Source organism: Nothoprocta perdicaria, unplaced genomic scaffold, assembly GCF_003342845.1.
Source record: "Nothoprocta perdicaria isolate Ctin4 unplaced genomic scaffold, notPer1 scaffold_80, whole genome shotgun sequence".
Taxonomy (NCBI): domain Eukaryota; kingdom Metazoa; phylum Chordata; class Aves; order Tinamiformes; family Tinamidae; genus Nothoprocta; species Nothoprocta perdicaria.
The window spans coordinates 880,815-902,170 of NW_020456088.1; the positions used below are offsets into that span (position 1 = coordinate 880,815).

Here is a 21,356-nt window from a genome sequence, read left to right on the forward strand (position 1 = left end):
GAAAAGAACAAGGACCAATTATTCTGAAGATCTGTTGGGGAAAAAGAGGCTTTAGTTAACTATTTACACAGATTAGCTTTAATTTATTAAGCTGGAATTCCAGAAATGGCTTTTTTATGGCAGCTACCTCTGCTGTAAGAGTGGAGCCTGGGTTAGGGTAGCAAACCCATACGTGCCCATTGTTTGAGTTCAGTTGGTATGGGTTTAGCATGGTATTTTAGAAACTAGTTTTATTGCAGTGTTGGCTCATATCCATATCTGCCACCTTCCATTTGTGCAATTTGGCAATAAAGTAGCAGCTACCAGCAAGGCAGAATTAGCTACTGTTAGAATTACTATTAGAATTAACTACTGTTATTATTAACTGCTATTAACTTTGTTATTAGCTAGCCTAAGGAGTCCTTGCAAAAGGTGTTTTATGCAGAGTGAGTTAAATTAATTGCGCATTTCTCCACTGCTCGAGTGCTCGTTGGGGAAAGGGAATTCTGCAAGCTGCGCTCAGCAGCGTTTGCCTCGTGGGGCTGGTGCCCTGGCTCCCAAGTGCTGGGCTTCCCTGGATCCTTGCACGAAGTAGCCTTAGACAGCTGAGGGATTAGCAGTTGGTGTTGGAGTGGGATCTCTCCCAGCAATGCTCTGGCCTTCATCGTGTGATGAGTCTCCTGTGTCATCTCCTTATTTCTGCCTGGCTCTTGAAGGAGGCTTTCACCAGCAATTGCATCTCCTCTTAACCAGTTGTTGCCTCTGGCTTAATTCTTCCCCCACTCCACAGATTTTCTAAAAAAGCAATTTCTTAATATGCTTTTAACTCTATGCCTGCCTCCCACTGTCAACTGAATTTCTGAGTCAAGGTGGGATATAATGTCAGGCTATTTTTCCCATCACTGTTCCTGCTCTGTTTGCTCAGCTCTTATTTTTCTGTCATTCTGAAACAAACACATCAAGTGGATGAGGGAATTGCCTGTGATGAACTTCCTAGAGTTAAGAAAAGTAAATCTGGTCCGTTGAAGTTCTCAGCTTTATTGGTTTGTGCAACAAATTATGATCTAGTGGCTTGCTGTCATAGGCAACTTCATGTCCATTTTATTATATAGTAACATCATAGAAGAATTTCTCAGGGAAACTTTCCTCTTTTAGCTGGAAGAGTGGATATTATGTATACAATTATATACAAACAAAACATAAAGACGTAAAGTCTCATTAGAACAGTGTCAAAGAAGCTGTTTGGAGTTTGTTGCTTAGTTGAAGATTGCTTATCTGTAAGATTTGCACACAGATCATTACCTTGTGTAGGGGTTGCGTACAACTGTTCTTAACATGATATTTAGCCTTAAAATGAAGAAAGGTCCACTTTGTCTTGGCTAGGGAATATTTTATTTCATAGCACCTGAAGAATGCAAAGCAGCAACCTGGAGAAACAAACTTTTTAGGATTCATCCCTTTGGCAAATGATGTTTTAGTGTTGCGAAAGATACGGTCCTTGCAGAGGCCACGAGAGGCCATGCTGTAAAACTCTCTGCTTCTGTTCTTGGGCATGCAGGAGCTTCTCAGTGGAAAAATTTCTGGGATGTTTAATATGTTCAAAACAACTTATTTTCCTTAGTCTCATTCTTGGAAATATTGAAGCAGTTTTCATGGTGTCTGGTGGCCGAGGTGGTGTTTCACAGTAAGCAACGCAGGGCACTCGTGCTTTTCTCTATCTTAGGTAACGGGTGCTGCCAAGTCCACGGATACCTTCCATGTGATGCTTTGCTGACTTAGCACGGTGTTCATAGTGGGCCATCACTGTTGATAAACACCTGCTTGACATAAGTTCAGAGGTTTTAGACTGTAGCATCTGAACTTCAAGTGTCCTGAGAATCTCTAACATGCTGATTTAGAGATATGGCAGATATGGCAATATCAGTCTTGTCCTACAGCTGGTTAAGAGATCCTGTTACTTGCTTGGGATTGCTGAGCAGGGCTGAGTAGGGTCAGGATGAAATCTCTTCCTCAGGAAACTTTCTAGGTGGTGATCTGCAACATTCAGGCTGGTGACATCTCCACTGCCCTGTGTATGCAGGGAGGACAGTATACAAAATAATATTGTCATCTTGCTAGTTTGATAACCTCAGCTCTTGGTTCTCCTGGCCAAGTCAGTGCTCTGGAAAAATTAGTGCTTTGGGGCATGACCAAGTGTGAGCTGGGGATGAGCTCATTTAAACTGGAGTAATACCAATGTGACAAGAACGATAATGTAAGAGTTGCATGGGGGAATGGCGTTGAGCAAGTGAGCCTGGGCCAGCAGGTGCTAAACCAGCCAAGAGATGTTCCTACTGATATAGACAACTTGTAACAGATGTGACCATCCTTCAAGGAGGGACTTGATTTGCCTAACCAGCTTGACATCAAGGAGCTCTGGAAAGCCCTCTCTTCTAAAAGTCAGCCCTATCTAACATATCTAACATCTCATCACCTGCTTTCAAAGGTGAATGTGATATGGAAATCTTTAAGGCAGCCTTTTATTTTATTTGAATAAAGGTAACCTTTTTTAATATATAATTATTTTCTCTATGTTCAATTTTATATGAATTTTGCTGCTTTATGTGTATCAATTTGAAGAACTCTATTGCCCTAGTAGTTAAAACATTGCCAAACTTGACTGTGGCTAAAATTAATTTTTTATATGCTTTAAACTAATGTTATATATACCTATATATATGCACATATATATTAAAAAAGGCTTTTTTTTTTTTCTCTGCATTTTGTAACTGAATAATTAGCTCTGGCACCGAGTGTTTTCAGAGTCTGAATCAATTTTCTTGCTTTCATTTCCTTAAACTATAGTATTCTTTGCTGCGGCTAAGCTTGTTTGAATTTGTGCCATTGTAAAAAGACAGAAGATACTCGAGATGCTGGAGAAGTGAGCAAAAAGGCATAGATGTAAAAATGGGCTGTTCATGTGACAATAGGATATAAAATTCATCTTGTCCTGTTGGACAGTCCTGTGGTTCCTTGCAACTGAAGGCTCTGAGCAGCATAATGCAGAAGGTGGAAGTCTCGTCTTGATTTTCCACGTGCAACTGCGTGTTTATCCCCTGCCATAGCCTTGCTTGAGTGCCCTGGTGGTCTTGATTTTGCACTAACTCTTCTGTACTGAGTGGATGTGGTTAAGTGTAGAGGAAGGTGAACTTTAGAGGGAACTGCAATTAATTGTGTTGCAGAGAATGGAGCAATAGAATTTCTAAACCAGGATCCAGAAAAGCGTTATCTGAAAATACACTAGGGGATGTATGTTGGATCTCACCTACTTATCTAGCTAGTTATACATCTACATATACATCTGCCAATGCATAGGTTTCTTAAGTGGTATGTTGAATCCAAATTTATACTCTATTAGAATTTGCATGCAGCTTCGCAAATTGCTAGAAATAGCAATAATAGCTATTTCTAGCAGTTAGAATAGCTAGTCAGAAAATATTGATGTGTAGGAATGGAAGCAGAAGCAATGCATCCATAAGGAGTGGCTAGAGAAACATAAAAATGTAAATACTGAATTACTAAAAGCTTAAAGTTAGGATGCTGTGAGTAGTTATTCAGGACTTGATACCAGGAGTTGAAAAATTAACCTGCAGAATAACTGAAATGCTTGCTTTTATTAGTTTGGACTAAATTGTTTCTCCAGCAAAACAAAAAATTAATCTTGATTCTAAGTCTTATACCTAAGAACTTTTTTGTTTGTATAACATGTATAGGATGCTTTAAGTTTAGAATCTTAGTATACAGATTAAAAAAAAGGCCTTTTTTTTTTAAAGATTAGATGTTTGCCCTGTTCAGTAAGGATATGGCTGTGGCTTCTGAAGATTTATTCACATTAGAAATGCTTGTGTTGTAGACAATGCTTTGGTTAAGCTGCATGATTAGAATTGGTTTTAAATTCTTAAGTTTAATGCATATCTCTTTTCTAAAGTGTGAATAGAGTATGTGTATGTAGTAGGATTTATACTTCCTTTAAAGAAACTGCACAATTCATTTATTAACCCATATTTCTCTATAGGCAGTATTTCCAAGGACACAGTTTAGCTTAGTCTTTGATTAAATGCTTACCTTAATCTTCCCTGACCTCAACACTCCAGTATATGTTTCCTGATATTGATATTCAAAGTTTTAATACCATTTTTGGTGTCTTGTGTTTTGTGGCCTGCGTCTCCCAGGCCTTGCCTGCATTCCAGACAGGCGACATCTTAAATTAGATCTTTGTTTGGGATGCTTGGAGAAAAATCACGCTGCTTGTTGTTGAGGAAAGAACTTGAACATGTTTTAGAAAATTCTCCAGGTTAACTCATTCTTTATTGTGGTGGAATCATAGAAACATTATTAAGTTGCAGTCTGACGTTGCTCCCTATACTCACTAAACCGCACACGTGAACTTTTCCTCAAAATACAAAGCCTGACCAAAAATATGCAGTAGACTTTTTAAATTTAATTTTATCATTGTTATTTTAAGTCTTCATTTGGACTTCTGATACTTCTTGCCTATTCCCCAATTGTTTAGTCCCAGGGCAGTTCTTGCTTGTAAATAAGTGAGTTTCTCCACCTGCCTGGACAAGAAGTGCAGTTACCTTGATTAGCTCTGGAATGTGAAATTTCTGAAGATCCTCATTGCTTTTTGTCTGCCTCGCATCTCCCGTAATCACTTATTTATTCACACAGCCAGCAGAGAGTTACAGAATAAAATAAACAGTGATTTTTTAGCCCATTCACCAAGATCCTTCAGTTTCAAAAATGAGAGGCAAGTTTCAGTGCAGGATTTCTAAGTGTTTGCTGTGAATGCAAGGAAGATAGAAAACAAATATTGAACATTTTGTTGTTTCAGGCAGCTATTAGCTTTCTTCTATAAATCTTTGGGTATTACTAGAGTTTGGGGAATTAGAAATTTCTAAGTTCAAAACCCAGAACTGTGGATCCTCTAAACTATCCTTGAGTATATAATAGCTGAAGTATCCTTGCGTATAAAACAGCCTGTTCTGTTTTTCCCCAAAACAGAACACGTATTGGCAGTTACTGACAAGATTTATCTCCCTCCATGTTTAGGACCTTTAGTGAAGGAGTCTCCACCATATTCCAGGGCTGTTTATTCACCTTCAAGATTGAGGAGTGGTTCATGCTTCTCTTGCAGCTGTGTGTATTGGTTTTATTGTTTTGTTTTTAAAAGGCAAGGCACCTACTTTCTTTTTTCCTTTGTTTTATTTACCTTCCTCCTGCTCCTTGTGCTGCCCTGAATGGCAATTGCTGTTCAGCTTGCCCTGTCCCCTACAGCAGCACAGATCACCTAAATGACAGCACATTAATTATTTCTCAGTTATGGTGCTATTTAGTCACTCCCCTTTCTCGTGTTTGTCTTGCTGAGTGCTCTTTCCTGACTCTGGTCGTCTTTAGAAGGTCAAATTAACTCCAAAGGATTTATTAATTCAGTTTGAAAATTTCCTGAATCTTAAAGTTCTGCAGTTGCTTCTAGTCCTTATTGCGAGCTTGTTAAAAACCCCTTCTATGCACAAAAAGGTGTAGATATTCTAAATTTCTAATTTTAATTCTAAATTTCATGTTCAAAAGTGTCTTAGCAACTTTGATCATCTTCCTAAAACCGAAATGTCTGAGCTATGTGTCTTTTGTTGTTTAAGCTCATCATTATTAATAAATGCACCCTTTTTTTTCCTTGAGGACTGAAGCAATGAGACAGTATGGGCTTATTTCTCCATTTACTGTTTACCTGCTAATGTACCTTTTCTTCCCTCTTATTTCATGAACTCATTTGCAGGCTGAATTAGTTTGCAACACATGGCTTAATCTTTCTAGTGTTATCCCTGTGTGTTTGTTACTTTCTTTTTTTCTTTAAACCCTCTTCTTGCTAACCCAAGTCATCTCTTCTTGTTGTAACGTATAATTGGATTCATCTTGGATCACTAAAGAAGCTTCCGATACCAATCTCCAGATAGGTTCCCTATCACTTCTTTGTATCGCGGGATTTTGTGTTTGTAAAGTGAATACGATCTTTCCTTAGCTGCCAGCTCGTGCATTCCTTTCAAGCGGGGTGGGAAATGTTCAATCTGCAACTTCCATGTCATATAGCCCCTGGCTGCATGAATAATGCTACTGTGGAAGGTTAGTGTGTGGTCTGCCAGGGTATTTTAAAGTTCTCTGCACCTTTTGTAAAGAGAAGACTTCTCATCTTTGTCATTACACCATCTTTATAGGTTCCTTGTGTTTAAAATCCTTGTAATCTAATGGAATAGGTAACTCCTATCGCTTTCATCAAATAACTTTCTACCCATTAGACTTTAAAGCAGCTTTTTTTTCCCCTCTTAAAATGAGACATAGCAATTTGCTAGTATTTGTTGCCACGTTTGCAGTGTAGCCGTTCCTGGCATGTTCTAAGAACTTGGTGATTTATCTCCTGCCATGTGCAGTAGGCATCTTCCAGGTTTCCTTGCCCCTAGACCTTATTCTGTGAGGGCTTATTCCTCCCCCAACCTCCTCTTGGTTAAACAGAAATTAACTGACACAGCACAAAGCCACTTTTTTTTCCCCTCTCTTTCTCTTTATTTTTCTTTTTTTCCCCCTTCCCACCTTGCCCATCTTAAGTTATGGCAGTGTTCCTCTCCTACCAGATATGACCCTGATTGTGCTTTGGGGATCTTGGTTCTAGTCCCCTGTTTTCTCTGCTTCTGCTGCTTTGGTAGACAGCAGGCTGAAAAGTCAAGCCCTCCTCATTGTCATTTTCTGTGGCAAAATCATAGTTTCTTGCAATCCCTAAATTCTCATGTGTTTTTACTGGTTATGACACGTACATTTTTCTGTGTATCCATCAAACCTTTAAAATTCCTCGTTATGCTGGCAAATTAGTCTTATTTAATCTTTCTGTTGGTTGTTGGTCCCACTGCAGAGACGCTTTGTCCCCTAAGGAGTAGCTAGTGTTCCTTGTTGCTTGGAGCCACTGCTGCTCCTCTGCGTTTAACTGTATCCATTCCGTGTGTTATTAGGGATTTACACTGGAGCTGCTATCTCCTGCTTCTTAGAAGTTCCAGGAGCCTCTGTCAAGGATATTAAGGAACTTTCCCAGTAAGTTCAGTCTGGGTGCTGTCACAGATGCTGTGGCCATCTTTGGGGACAATTTTCACATCTTTGGGGACAATTTTCACATCTTTGGGGACAATTTTTACATAAAAATGCAGGCAGAAGAACAGCCAGCAGGGTTAGTGACGTATCTTTAACCTATTGCATATTTTGCCAAGGGATATCTCTATGGCTAGGGAAAGAAGGTAACTCCTGCTGCCTTGTGTATGTGATTAGCCACCCTGCTGTCTGCTGCAGGCTGATGGAGCTACGCTGGCCTAGTGGCTAATTGCCATGGCCTGTGTGTATTCCTGCCCTACAAGCTAATCTGCTTGCCACAGGGCTAGACAGGGGAACCCACCAGCCCTAAAGCTGGCACTACCCAAAAACAAGTCACTTCTGACCCTTTCAGCCTTTCCAAGCAGTTCTTTGTGAATCCAGAAGCAGCAGGAGGAGGGGACGAGCCCGTACAGCGAGTGCAAGGGGAGCAGTAGCGCTGGGTACTGTCCTGGGCTGCTGTGGAGCTGCAGCTTCTGCTGTGGCCTGTGATGAGGTAGCATCATTCTGGCCGTGCTGGCAAAGGAACTTTGGCCAGGGAGGTGAAAACCTGTTAAATGACTCAAGCCAGATGTGCATTAACAGCTCCAAGTGCTGTCTTCACCGTGAAGATATGTATTTGTCTAAGTTCACTTTGCTTTTATGTCTTTTGTTAACAAAAGAATTATGCTGATTAAGTGATACGGGCAGTACCAGCAGGGATTGTTTTTGCTGGTATTTTTACTGAAGTTTATCAGCATCGTTATACCAATAAATCTTTCCTAATACGTTGTTGTTGGACCAGTTCTGTAGTAAACCCTGGGGTGAAAAACTTACTGCAGAAGGTCAATTCTTGAGCATGTGAAATGTGACATTGAATATATTATGTGAAGTTTTGGTTTTTCTGTGAGTTTGGCTTGGAATAACCTAAGTTGCAGGTGCTTTTGTGTGCCACAACTGAAAAAAAAAAAAAAAAAAGTGTGTTTACTAGTAAGTAGGTTATTTAGTACCTGGATACAATGGAATATATTTTTACCCTCCCCTTTTTCTTTTAATTCATCAGTTGAACTGACCAAATGGAGATGGTTGCATTCCTGGTCCTTAAGCTGAAGAAGAATCTGATGTTGGGAATATTTAGCTCCTGTTGCTGTAAGGAAGCTCAAGGCCCCTGAAGTTTTACATTTTACCAGACTAATTCTGATAAAATGAGTAAAAACCAGAACATTTTAATGGGTATATGCATGATTTCTGTCTTCATCTCAGTTGTTCATAGTGCTGAACTGAGGATTTCATAGCTTGGTTAACTGGGTTAAGGTATATTTTTGCCATACTGCAACAAGCGACTTTAAGTGCATTTCAGATTTGAGAGGCATTTTGAAAGTAAACTCAGAAATGTTGTTTGTGCAAACAGCCTTTCAGGTCTGTAAGAAGGATTTTCTTGTGTTCCTCAAATGCTCAGAGAATTGCTGAAGTTGCCACCTCAATCTAATCGTGTGGAGCAGGGGGGCTGTAGAGGGAGTTGTGCAGCTGCAGTGACATGATTGGGGTCTGTGGTTAAATTAACTCTTAAATCAGATAGGGGGGAAAAGATCTGTGAGGAACACGCAGTCGTTCTTTCAAAGGCTCCTAGAACCACATGCTGAACTTGAAATGCTGCTGGCTTCCAGTTCAGAAAGATAAAGTGCAAAATAGAGCTAGAACTTAAAAATGCAAAATAACAGCCTTTGCTATTATATCTTTATTGAAACTAGGAATCACTTGTGGGTCAGGATCTGATTGCTGGGCAGGCCCTGTGTGAATATAGCACAGAAAGTGTTGTGTTTTTCAGTGACAGGCTGTTTTTCTGTGCTTGTTTTCTGTTTGAAGATGTTGAAAGAGAAGGGAGGAGTGGGAACTGCAGGTGGCTGTTCTTTAGATCTTGGAGTAGTTTGATGTCATTCTTTGAAGTATCCCTATCTGCAGAAATAAATAAACTGATGATATATTTGGAGAGAGACCTACAAAAGATGCTCTGTGAGGGTGTTTCCTGCTTCAGGTGCTTGAACTTCCACAGTCTTGCAGCCTTTCTGGTGGCCTTGTTTTGTGCTCTTTCTGCCCAAACTCAGCTGTTTGTTGTCATGCTCTTCTCCTTCCCTCCCTACTCTGGATTCACATCCCTCCTGCTGTCAACCTGCTTTATCTGGGAGCATCCAGATCATGAGCTGGGACTAAGGACAAGATTCACAGTCGGGGTTGGACACAGCTCCATGTTTTCACTGATCTTTCCCAGCCTATGGAATTGATTGCAGCAGGAGAAACAGCACATTTACTACTCCAGACTAATTCCCATAAACAGATGGGAATTTAGATGAGAATTGTAACTAGCTTGAAGAAACTTCCCCAGCAAGTTTTCAAGGGAAGGCAACCCACCGAAGGTGGACAAGGTAGCTTTGTAAGAAACTGAGACTGTTATTTTCTAGCTCCAAACATCAGGACCTCATTGTGCTAATGTGCCTGAGCCTCCACAAAATAGATTTCAGGCTCAGCCGAGTTGTCTCATGTGAATTTGAGAAGCCCTTGTAACAGATCCTGTGTGGTGTTTTGCTCCTGTGTAACTAATAGCAGGTTTGTCTCAGCTTGCTTCATCTGCCCCTGTTCAGAACAAGCCTATTTATGCTCTAAAGCCCCAGCAGTAACTGAGGAGGGCAACTCACACTCTTACCCAATCTGCACCACTTCCCACTATATTCTTGGGAAGCAGCCGGGTAAGAAGTTTGTCCTGGAGCCAACATAGCTGGAAGCTCCGAGTCACGTTTGCCTGTGATGTCACCTGGATTTTCAGCTCCCAGCAGCCCAGCTCTGGTTGAACATTTACCTCCGCTGCAGCAAGATAATCTGCTGCACCTGGCTTGCTAAGTAGCACAGGAATTGCCACCAGACAGTTGAGGTTTAACTAGAAGGTCTCCACAAGCTGCTGGTTGTGGGTGTTTTATCTAGATGTTCTAACACAGTCGTCTTCTGTTGCAACAGGCTGGGCTGGCGCTTGCTGGGAGCCTCTCGAGCCTGTTCTGTGGGCCAGGAGCACTTGAGTATGGACCCAAGAGACTGAGGGAGGTTGTTGGAGCCTAGGGGAACGTGGGACTTGTGTGTGATTGGGACAGAGCTGTGCAATTGGGTGCACGTTTCCATTCCTGGCCTTGTAGAAACACGGCATAGAAAGAAGTCCAGCACATTAAGTTCAAGCTTGTAGAAAAATGTAAGGAGGAGTTCTCACCAATGTAGTTTTCTTGGTTTGCAACAGTAACTTAAGGCTCTAGCATGTAGAGCTCTGCTGGGTTTTATGCAGAGAAATGTCTATTACAGATTACAGAATCTTTGTGTACAGACAAAGTAATAAAACCTTGATAAGTGATACAGAGTTGAAAAGCTTATAGAAAACAGCCGAAAATGCTGGAAGGTTGTAGCAAAAACAAATAAAACTAGAACTAGGAAATAAATAGATAATAAAATACAAATGTTCAAATGCAATTACCATGAGCTACATTAGGCTTGCAGCGTTGTCATGCTTGGATATAATGAAAAGCATGTGGAGGTGAGAGGAGCTGCAGAGAGGCCTGTGCCCCGAGCAGACCCCTCACAGGGGTGATTGAGCTCAAGAGGTTCTTCCCCTTTGAGCAGTTCTATGGGCTGACTGTGCGGCAAATACCTGCAGAAGGAGAGGGGTGGAGGCATCCTGTGTCTAGCAGTGCCAAGCAGTTTAATGTATAGAGGTGCCTTTCAAACAGACACTTGAGGGCCCTGTAAAACACAGGGGGGTCAGCACGGCCTGTGTTTTACGTGTTTAATTGGTAGCTGATAAATCAGTGTATTAGACATGTGTGAAGTATAAGGACCTTCTGTATAAATTAACCTCAGCTCAGGACAATCGGATCCTTGTTCAGATGCTGTTCAGAGTTTCATTGCTATTATTATGTGTAATGTATACTATTCTATGAAGATGTGTGTTTAGTGATGTATGGTGTGAGAGAGAAGAGTCTATAGGCCCGTGTTCACTGTGCTGGTCAATATAGAGAGTTCTTAACTGCTGCTGCCATTGAGAGCATCACCTGAATAAACTGGGGGAGGCTCCATCTTTCCAGTTGCTGCATTGCTATGTAGTAAAGTAAACTTGCATAATTGTTAATAAGTCAGCAAAACTGTACAGAGCAATGATAAACCCTGCAGAGGGTGAATCTATTTACATTTTTAATTATTTTTTTTCAATTAAACTCCCAAACACCGGTTTTTAATCAGCTGGTTGATGTCTTCCAACATTTGCAGCTACCTGCAGCTTGCTGAATTGTATGTAAAGCAGCACGGTTAGGGCTGCAGAATCAATAAGAAACACAGATTTAGAATGAGAAGAAAAAGCTCCCCGGGTACATTTGCCTGCAGTAATTTCTGTCTAGGATGAAAATTTCACAGAACCTCTGTTTGTGTCGGTGCAAAGGACAGACTTGCCCTGCAAACGATTGAAAACAGTTGGGTCACTGTTCTGCCTGTTGCAGAAATTGGAAAATATGGAAGGGAAAAGGCAGGGGACTAATGCTGGAAGAAGGGAGTTTCGTGCTGTTCTGTGGGACTGGCTGTTTTTTTTTCCTGTGGTTTTGGGGAAAAAAAAATTAATGTGACTTTTCTGCCTTGGTTATTGGCTGTATTAGTAACCAGTCCTATTTGCTGGGGGGTTGATTTACCAGTTGAAACCCAATTCTTGCTGTGTATTGCCCTGTGGAGGGGAGGGAAAGGAGATTCAAGTAATGAAGCACATTCTGTACAGTATCTCTCTACAGAATCAGAGTTCTTGTGGTTGTGGAGACACCCTTAACTTAACGATCAGATTTTTATTTTGTTTTTACTTGGTCATCTAAGTGTTCTCATCGCCTTGTTGTTAATGTTTAGCTTTTGTCATCCCTCTAGTTCCTGCCTTTAAAAATAAAACAGCAAAAATAACCCCCCCAAAGCATAAAACTCATTGTGTCGCACGTTAATTAAATTGCTTCTGTACAGACAATAGCCACTTAAGCTGCTGCAGGGGCTGGAGTATAAGTTTTTGCTGTATTAATGGTGCTATATAAGAGTTTCTGTGTCCCACACTGCCTCTTTGAACCTCCTTTTCTAGTATGTCCTTGCCAAGCAGGTCCCCTGTGGTGTCACCTCATCAAGGTTACTGCTCACCAGCCTGGTCCAGGTCTGCCTGCCTAGTAATTTCCGAGGCAGTTTGTTCATGTTGTTTCCTCATATCTTTGTTCTTGGCTCCTGCTGGTTTTGCTTTTGGTCCTGATCTTTTCAACTGCAGAACTCCAACAATTTTATATCTCTGTGTGTGTGTGTGTATATACATATATATATATAAAAAAATATATACACACATATTTTTTTCCCCACTTCTCCAGCTTCCCCCCCAGTTCTGTATTTCTGTGGGACTGCTCTTTTCTGCTGCATGAGTTCCCGTGGAAAAAGCACTTAAAATATATATAATATATATAATATATATAATATATATATTTATATATAAATAAATAGGAATAAATTTATAAATATATAAAATTTCCTAGGATATAGGAAGAACCTGAAATGATCAGAATATTAGATATATCTGCATCTAAACTCTACCATATGTAACTTAAGCTACCCTAGCCTACATTGCATACTTGATTCTTGCCACAGAAAATACCCCACTTTTAAATAGTCCAAATGATCCTGAATTCTCCAAGTCCTCCATTTGCAGCAGCGTGTGTAGCCTTAATGGGTTAATGCGTTAGCCTTAACGGGGTGGTGCTGATTGTGTAACCTGCCAAACCTCCTGCTGTCTCCTAGGAAAAGTCAAAATTACTAAAAGTGAAAAGGAGACTGAACAGAAATGAGATTGGAGAAATATTAATTTCAGGAGCTCGAGTCAGTTAAGTCAGATCATAACTTAGGTTTCAAACTGACTGCTCTGACTATAGCTGGAGTTAAGACTTCTAGTATGAGTATGAGCCTAAATTGTTTGCTGTTGGAAAAACTGGATTTTTTTTTAATATAAAACGCCAATACTGAAGTCCTTTTTCATCAAGAAAGAACAGTCCATTTCATTTTTATACTGTGTAATTTGAAAGGAAAGATGCATCTGAGATGGAGAACTCAGAGCTATGAACTGTCTGTCCGGATCTGCAAGCGTGAATTTGAGTTCTGCCGTAGGGATGGCCTTCTGCAACAGCACGTGGTTGATTTGACATGCTTTTTACATTGTTTTATTCCAATAATCTTAAAGAAACATGATGTTTTTACTTGCAGCACTTGAAGAATCGGAAAGTGACATTTATGTGCGATTCATGAGGTCACACAAGTGTTACGACATTGTCCCCACGAGCTCCAAGCTTGTTGTTTTCGACACTACGCTACAAGTGAGTATTCTCCTTTCAGCCTGTGCTTTTTTTCCTGCAGTTCATTTGTTTTTTCCTCTAATGTAGATATTTCCTCAGTATTAAATGGGATTTCTTGAAGTTCTGCTGTAATACTGTGTTTTGGTGGGGGAAAAACCATACTGTTTTAGCTATATCTTTCATCTGGTAAAGAATGACACGGGGGAGGATTTCTGTGCTCAACAGGAAGAGAATCTGCAGTTTATATTGTAGTTGGAGTCCCTAACTAAGAAACTGTTCAAATGAGCAAAGAGTTATAGTGACTCCTTCCTGGATATCAAATTTTATTCACCAAATCTTATTCACCTACATTTATGTCAAGATCTCTGTTGTGGTAGTTATGAAATACCACACACTTTCAGACTACTCTTGATATTGTTAAGACAATATAGGACTGAATGGCTTAAGACAATATTGAATGGATGGCTTAATTCTTCAAATTATTAAATTTTCCTGGAATGATCATCTGCATGAAGGATTTATTTGCCAAAGGAAAGCAAATGCTGCCTGCTGTAGGAACAGAGTGAAATTGTGGCAGGGACTTGTGGCTTTCTTCGTCTGTTTTCTAGATTTTGAAGTTGGTGAGAGGTTTCTTTTGTTTAAAGATGCTCCAATTTTGACTGGCCTGAGCCTAGTGTAGTAATATCAGCCTGGAATGTGGTGTTCAGTTAGATTCCAGTCTCGCACAGTCAGAGACAACCATGTAACAGATGTGTGAGCCACCAAAGAACCATCCTGTGTATCAGAAAATCCATCACAACATGAATTTATCCATGCAGCAGTCTTAAAGAGGCAAAACTGAAGTTATGCAGCGAGGAGGACTAATGTGGCAGGTCCGTGTGTGTTCTACTCCGTTTACATACTCTCTCGTCCTGGGGATGCCCTCATCCTCTTGAGATCATCTGAAAGGGCAGGAAGTGCTGATGTAATCAAGAACGGATTCTTAATTAGCAGAGCAATGTGTCTATTAATACTTGATACTAAAATTATATTAAAATTGTAGGCAGGGCTCTGGGTAAGAGTCTGTCCATGTACTAAAAGGCCTCTGGTGCCAACTGATCTGGGTGCCAGGAGGGCACTGCTGGATATAGCAGCTTATATGGCATGGGACAGTGGTGAACATTTCCTTCTTTATCCAGAAAGGCAAACTTTTCCTGGAAACTTCTCATACTTAAATACCTTTGAATCAGTTTAACATCATTTTAGTTCTTTTTCCTGCCAAGTCTTCTTTACTTAGTGGTTTTGTAGTGAAAATACGTCCAATCTGTGGTTAGAGATGAAAGAGTTTTGCAGGAAGAGCTTTGGAGCACATGGGCAGCAATCCCACCGAGTTTAAATATTCTCAGTATCAATTTCCATGCCTCTTGCACCTCTGTTTTTATGCAGTCTTGCAGCAGCATCTGTTTTTGCACTGAACCAGTTGCCTGGACTCGGTGATTATCCACACGCTCCAAACTATGGGTGAGGAACATCTGTTACGTTAAGATATAATGAATGCTTCGCCCCATTCTTTTGCCACATTCCTGTTCAGAGACTTCTCTTTCTGTCTCTGAGGAGCTTTATTCTGTGGGAGATTAATCCTACTGACTTTCTTTCCCCATCTCAAATGGAAAGGGCTCTGCAGCTTTTCCTTTCTTCTGCCCCATAAAGAAAATAACGGTTAATTCTGGACTAAAGAATCCAGACCTTTTGACCTGAAAAGTTGAGTGAAAATGTTACTTGGCAACCTCTTGGGGCTGAAGAGACTTAGGGTTTTTTTAATCATATCTTGAACTTGTATTGTTTGTAAACAGCTCTTCCTCCAAACTGAATGTTTTTGTGCTTTATATCATCAAATACTATCCTAGTTTCATCATTCTCTAATTTATGAAGTCATAGCTTGTTTTGTAAAATAACAGTCCCCTTCCAGCATTGGCACTGTCTTCCAGCTTAGCTTCACAAAACTAGTAAAATACATATAATAGTACTCAAGAAAGCTTTAAGGAGGTTGATCTGAGTACTGATCCTTGGGTACACTGCTGGTGACAGAGAAGACCTCCTGTTTTCTGTGCATTTTTCTACCTAGCACCTCATTCGTGTTCTAGCTATGGTATCTTCAACACACGTTGAACTTACTCACCCTGATAGCAAAGCAGATGCCCAGCTCCAACTTAAAAATTGAAGATCTCTTAAAAATAAAATCCTTTGTTGGAAAACAAAGGAATAGAGAAAGCACACCATAAGTTTAGTAAGACAAATACATAGTGTTTGTGCTATAATTTTTCATATTTAAACAACTTATTCTTCAGTGCCTCAGGACCTCATATTGGCTCCTTTTTATGTAGTACATGTACATAGTCTTATGAAATATTTGGTGTCCATCAACCCTTTTAAGTGAGTTTTGTGGATGCTTGGTGCCATTTCTGAGTCTTTCACCTCTACCTAAATTGAATAAAAGAAAAAAAAAAAGGCCTTGATCTTGATAGAATTCTTCAAAAACCTTATTTCTAACTGAATTCAGGTTTTAATAGTTCGAAATCAGGGCTCACTTTTTTGCCTTCTTTTGTGTAAACTAGTAGCAATTATGGAAGAAAAGAAAAATTGGAGCTCCGTTGTGGTTCAGTGGATCCTTTTGAAAGATCCTGCCTTTGGGGCTGTGTTTGACTGCAGTGTCCTGCCTCCCTCTACTGGTCGGAAATCTCAGTACACATCAGGCTTGTTTCTGTCCTGGAAATTACTTTGAGATCCTACGGAAGGTCTTCTAAAACTGTTGTTTAATAACAGAAGGCTGATAATGGTTTTTTTATATGGTGGGATCTGATTCATAGCACTAAAGCAATATCGTAAAATTCTTTAAATGTTTTTAAAAGCAGCCCATGTAGTGGTGAGAAGGATTGAATAGTCTGTTTTATAATCCGGTGTTTTGGTCTGTCCACCAAAAGGAAGATAAAAGGTAAGACAGGAACTTTCCTGCTATGTATGGAGCAGCAACCTGTAGGCACAAGGATGGGACAGAGCAAATGCAGTTGCTGGTTGTTGTGCAATTCTTAGAAGCCCCTGTGGTGTGAAAAGTTCTACCTCATCTTCTGTTCTCACCAAACACTCTCACATGTTAAATCTGTGCTTTAGTGTTAACATGTGTATGGCTTGGGCTCAAGATGATCTGGGAGCCATTTTTCAAGTATTTCACAGAATCACAGAATGTTTAAGCTTGGAAGGGACCTCTAGAGATCTAGTCCAACCTTCCTGCTCAAGCAGGGACACCTAGAGACCTAGGGACACCTATATTTGTGCCGAACTTCTTTATAAATTAATAAAAATCATGTTTATATAGGAACAGTCATCAAAACAAGCTTTCCAAATCCAAAAGATTCTCTCCCTGTATGTGCTGGAGAACTCTTGGAGAGTCAAATGATGTGAAAGTTAGATAATTTAATCTGTTTAAATGATGCAACTGGTAACGGACCAGACATTGCCATCACCAAAGCTGGCTTTTGATGGTAGCTATCACACACTAGTAAGAGCTAAAATATTTATTTTTCTACTACAGAACTGGAAGAAATATTTGAGGTAGTGTTGTAGAATTTTTGAATGGGGGCTTAGCCTAGAAGTAATTGCGCTTTCTGCAGAGCATTCAATGGATTCCACGTGAAAAGTGGAAGAGAGTTTGTATTCCTTCTCCCTGTGATGAGTCTGTTCAGTAACTGGATTTGTTATTCTTGTTCCCTTCAGGTCATTCTTGACTGGGGTGTTGCCTCTCTCCAAGGTAATGAGATAGACCAGGTTGCCAGGAAGAACACACCAGAATCTTTCTCTGTTTTATGTGTTCCTTAATTGGCTTTGAGATTTTTCTTTCTCTTCAAAGCTGCTAAAATTCAAGTACTACACTGCCCACCTTTCTGAGGAGTGGGAACAGCCCTTCTGGCTGACCTGTCCCACGCACAGAATCCTAAGAGAATAATATTATTTGGCTTCCAGTGACATGTGGACTGAGACAGTTTGAGAAGGAAACACAAAAGGTACCTTTATTGGATCAGGCCAGAATCAGGAGTATATAATACTGGAAGATTTCTCCCTATACCTGAAAGAGAATTCTTTCTATAGGGGGAAATCTTCCAGCATATAAACAAGTATCATATACACTTCCAGTATATAAAAAAGCTCATGCTCATCTTTTCTGTGAGACCCTTCCCTCATTCGCAGACATTTTTCATAAAGACCATTCTGGGCCAGTGAAATCACCCTTCTAATGTATCATAATAGCCAGTGTTTCTTTCCATGTTTCCGCTCAAGGAAGAGCTATTGTGTAGCCTGGTGAAAGGTTTCCTAATTAAGCTACTCTGGAGCTTGCTGACTGTAAGAGACCAGGTTTTTGAGATACTCCACTGCTTGAAAGGTAGGACTTCCTATGTAGGCATCTAACGTAGTCTTTCTTGGTAGTAACTGTCGTACCGGAGGAGGATGCGTCCTCCTTAGAGATGAGTGGAAACACCTGGCTGGGTCTGTAGAAGCAGATGGCCTCCAAAGGTCCTGTCCAAGCTCAATTAGTCTATTCAGCATATTTACAAAGAGTACAATAAAAAGGTGAAGATATTTGAGGAAAGAAAAAAGGGAAAGATGCAGAAGCAATCACTTCTGTACGTGTCAGATATTTTCTTTGGATCATCTGAATGGTTCCGATAAAGTCCTTCGGATACATCGGCCTGCACCAGCCTAAAACCAGCTTTTTGACAACTAAACCATTCTCAAGTGACACTTCAAAACCAGACAGTCTTTGGACTGAATGGGTGAAAAGAGTTTCTTGTGGCAGAAGAAGCTCGTTCGTGTTCTGCTTGCTGAAGTGCAATAGCAGCTATTGTTGAGGTGACATTTAATACATGTTTTTCTTTGCTGGGTTCTTTGCTGTAATGATCCTTTACCCTAAGAGGCCAAATATTGGAGGAGATGAGTAGTCACACCGGGAGACTACTCAGCTGATCGTAGATACCTTGAGTGGACACATCTTGTAGCCAATGGGAAGAGACTGACATTTGTGAGAGCTTATCTCACTCCAAGGCTGGTGAGTCATGCTGCAGAAATGACTAATTCCCCTTGTTGGCTCTAAAGAGATGATGAGATGAACTTCCAAGCTGGTGTATACCAAAGAGCAAGCTCTAAATTTGGGCAGACAAATGTTAGCTTTAATGGTTCATTATGTTTGCTAGGGGCACTGCACAATTAGTAGGAATGAAAGTGCTTTGTATAAAGAGTGCTTGTACATGGAGTTAACAGCAACAGTCTGTGGGATCTGGCTCAGGAACAAGGGTTTTGTGAAGGTCAGGCCAGTCCAGCCCCCAGCTTGAGATCAGAGAAAGCTGCAGTGGATGATCAGCATCGCTCCCGCGTGAGGCCATTGATGAGAGATTGAGCAGTGCACATTGGAACACAATAGTAATTTTCAAAGACTACAAATGTCTATAAATGCCGAGAGACAGGTCCCTGCGGTGATATTCTGCATGATTCTTGATACGACCTCCCTGCAGTGTCTAAAACCACCTCTTGATTTTTCCATCTTGACCATCTCTGTGTGGTGCTGAACGATGCTCTTTCTTGCTGCTATGTCTGAACAAGAGAAGTAGTGCTGGGAATTTGGAGACCTGCCCTTGGCATTCCGAGGCTTTATGGGCACGAGTCGTTTCCAAGTTGCCAATTACAGAGCTTAGAAACTCTCTTGAGGAACTATGTTGCATGACTGTTGTTCCAAAAATTGTCCCCATTCCAGCTTCTGGTTTTTTAGTAGGTTATTTGTTACCTTAACGTGCGGACACGGCGTGGGCAGCTTGCACTTGTGGAAGGCTTGGTCCTTAAGTTGACAGTGGCTGTTACTCTTTGCTTACAGAGTGTGACAGTTGTTCCAGTTGAAAAGATATCGAGGCTGAAAGCTCCTTATTTCAGGTGGTTTGAGTGAACTTTCCTCTTTCTTTTAAATGAAAAGCAGTTAGATCCTACATACCTTCGCCCAAGGGGGAGGTCATCTGCGTGAACTTGCTTCTCTCCCATATCAACTCCCCAGGTAACTCGTGGCTTTATGCTACCTTAATGGCAGGGCTGATGCTGCTCTGTGGAAAGGCTTTATTTGGAGGTTTGCCTCCAGAGTTTCTTTGCTGTTTGAGTCTTTCTGAATTTGTAAGCTCCGCTGCTGGGTTTGGTAACGTTTGCATCTTGCCTAACTGTGGAGTGGTCAATGAAGTGGCTCAATATCTATCTCTACGTCTTTCCCATTTAGCCATTCTCTAGAGCAACACTGTTGCGTGTGCATTGCATTGTTGACGGTGGATTCTGGATATCTTTTTTTCCAGCATGATTTCTTCAGTTTCATGGCAGTTTAGCAAAGGTGGTTGTTAGGCAGATAGTTCCTCACAGAATCACAGAATGGTTGAGGTTGGAAGGGACCTCTAGAGATTCACAGATCATCTAGCCCAACTCCCCTGCTCCAGCAGGGACACCCAGAGCACGGGGCACAGGGCGGCATCCAGGTGGGTTTTGAAGACCTCCAGAGAAGGCGACTCCACAGCCTCCCTGGGCAGCCTGTGCCAGGGCTCTGGCACCCTCACAGTGAAGTTCTCACATGGAGATGGAACTTCCTGTGTTTCAACTAGTACCCATTGCCCCTTGTCCTGTCACTGGCCACCACTGAGAAGAGTTTGGCCCCCTCCTCCCTATATTCTCCCAATATCTCCCAGTATTTTCTCCAATAAAGCAATTAAAAGAAATACTCTATATTTGCAGTCTCTTCAGATTACTGAACTGAGTCAAGTAGTCACAATGGACACTTCTGTGTTACCTGGACCTGGGCCAGGTCCCTCAGCTGTGTCCTGCTTCTGTGCCAGGACAAGAGCTAGAAAACAACCTTCACTTCTTACTGTGTCCTCTGTGTGAAGGCCACTAGGCTTGTGGGCAGGAGAGAAGCCCTAAGGTGCTCAAACTTATGCTGTGAAGATCAGGGCCTTGAGGACCACGACCACCTAAATCTACTTCGTGCTTCCCAAAACTGCTGCTCCCAGGCAGCTCCCTTGAGCTTGGCCCTGTAACCTGGGGCTTCAGGTTCAGGTGTGGGAGCAGGAAGGCTACTTTGGAAATCAAGAGATTTGGTTATGGGTCTTCTGTGGCAAAATTGACTACCCACTTTAACTGCTTCAATCACGTTAGAAAAGTAAAAGCTGCTGGGGTCGGAAAAGAAATGAGGCTTGTATTGTTTCTGTGTTTCGTTTGGGTTTTTTTCCTTGCAAGATATGAAAAAAAAATCAGGTAAAGGAGGATATTTTTGTTGCTGCGTCAAGTTATTTGTTCATCAGGGATTTTTCACTTAAAATTTTCATGTAGCAAAATTAGAACCAATCTGAGGATTTTGGTATATGTTTTAACCATTTAATGCACGTTTAACAGAAAAGCACTTTTTTAATACTACCTACCTGATAACACTGTATTTTTCCTAGTAACTGTGGAAATTCTTCCATGCACTAGGTTAAAAGCAGGCATTTATTTAGTTGTCCATTCATTTTGCAGGTAAAGAAAGCCTTTTTTGCCTTGGTGGCAAATGGTGTTAGAGCAGCTCCGCTATGGGAGAGTAAAAAACAGAGTTTTGTAGGTAAGTGCATCCAACATTTTCCACAAATGTTTGAATTTTCAGGGTGCTTCCTTGTTGCAAAAGGTGATAAGGGTCTAATATCACAGAATATCCTGAGATGTAGCGGTGAAAAGCTTATTTTACTCATTATCACAAAACACTGGAGCTAATATTGAATTCTACAAATGATAGAGGGGTGGTGGAGGGGGGAAGTGGCTCTATAT

The 21,356-nt window shown here is 40.9% G+C and overlaps 1 protein-coding gene across 1 annotated transcript in view; it reads left to right on the top strand.

Moving 5' to 3' along the window:
• PRKAG2 (protein kinase AMP-activated non-catalytic subunit gamma 2) overlaps window positions 1-21,356 on the top strand; it is a 186,196-nt gene that overhangs the window by 151,780 nt on the left and 13,060 nt on the right. Inside the window, exons 6-7 of the mRNA XM_026051911.1 lie at window positions 13,420-13,529; window positions 21,072-21,153. Of these exons, the coding sequence (XP_025907696.1) occupies window positions 13,420-13,529; window positions 21,072-21,153 (192 nt within the window). The remainder of the gene's footprint in view (window positions 1-13,419; window positions 13,530-21,071; window positions 21,154-21,356) is intronic.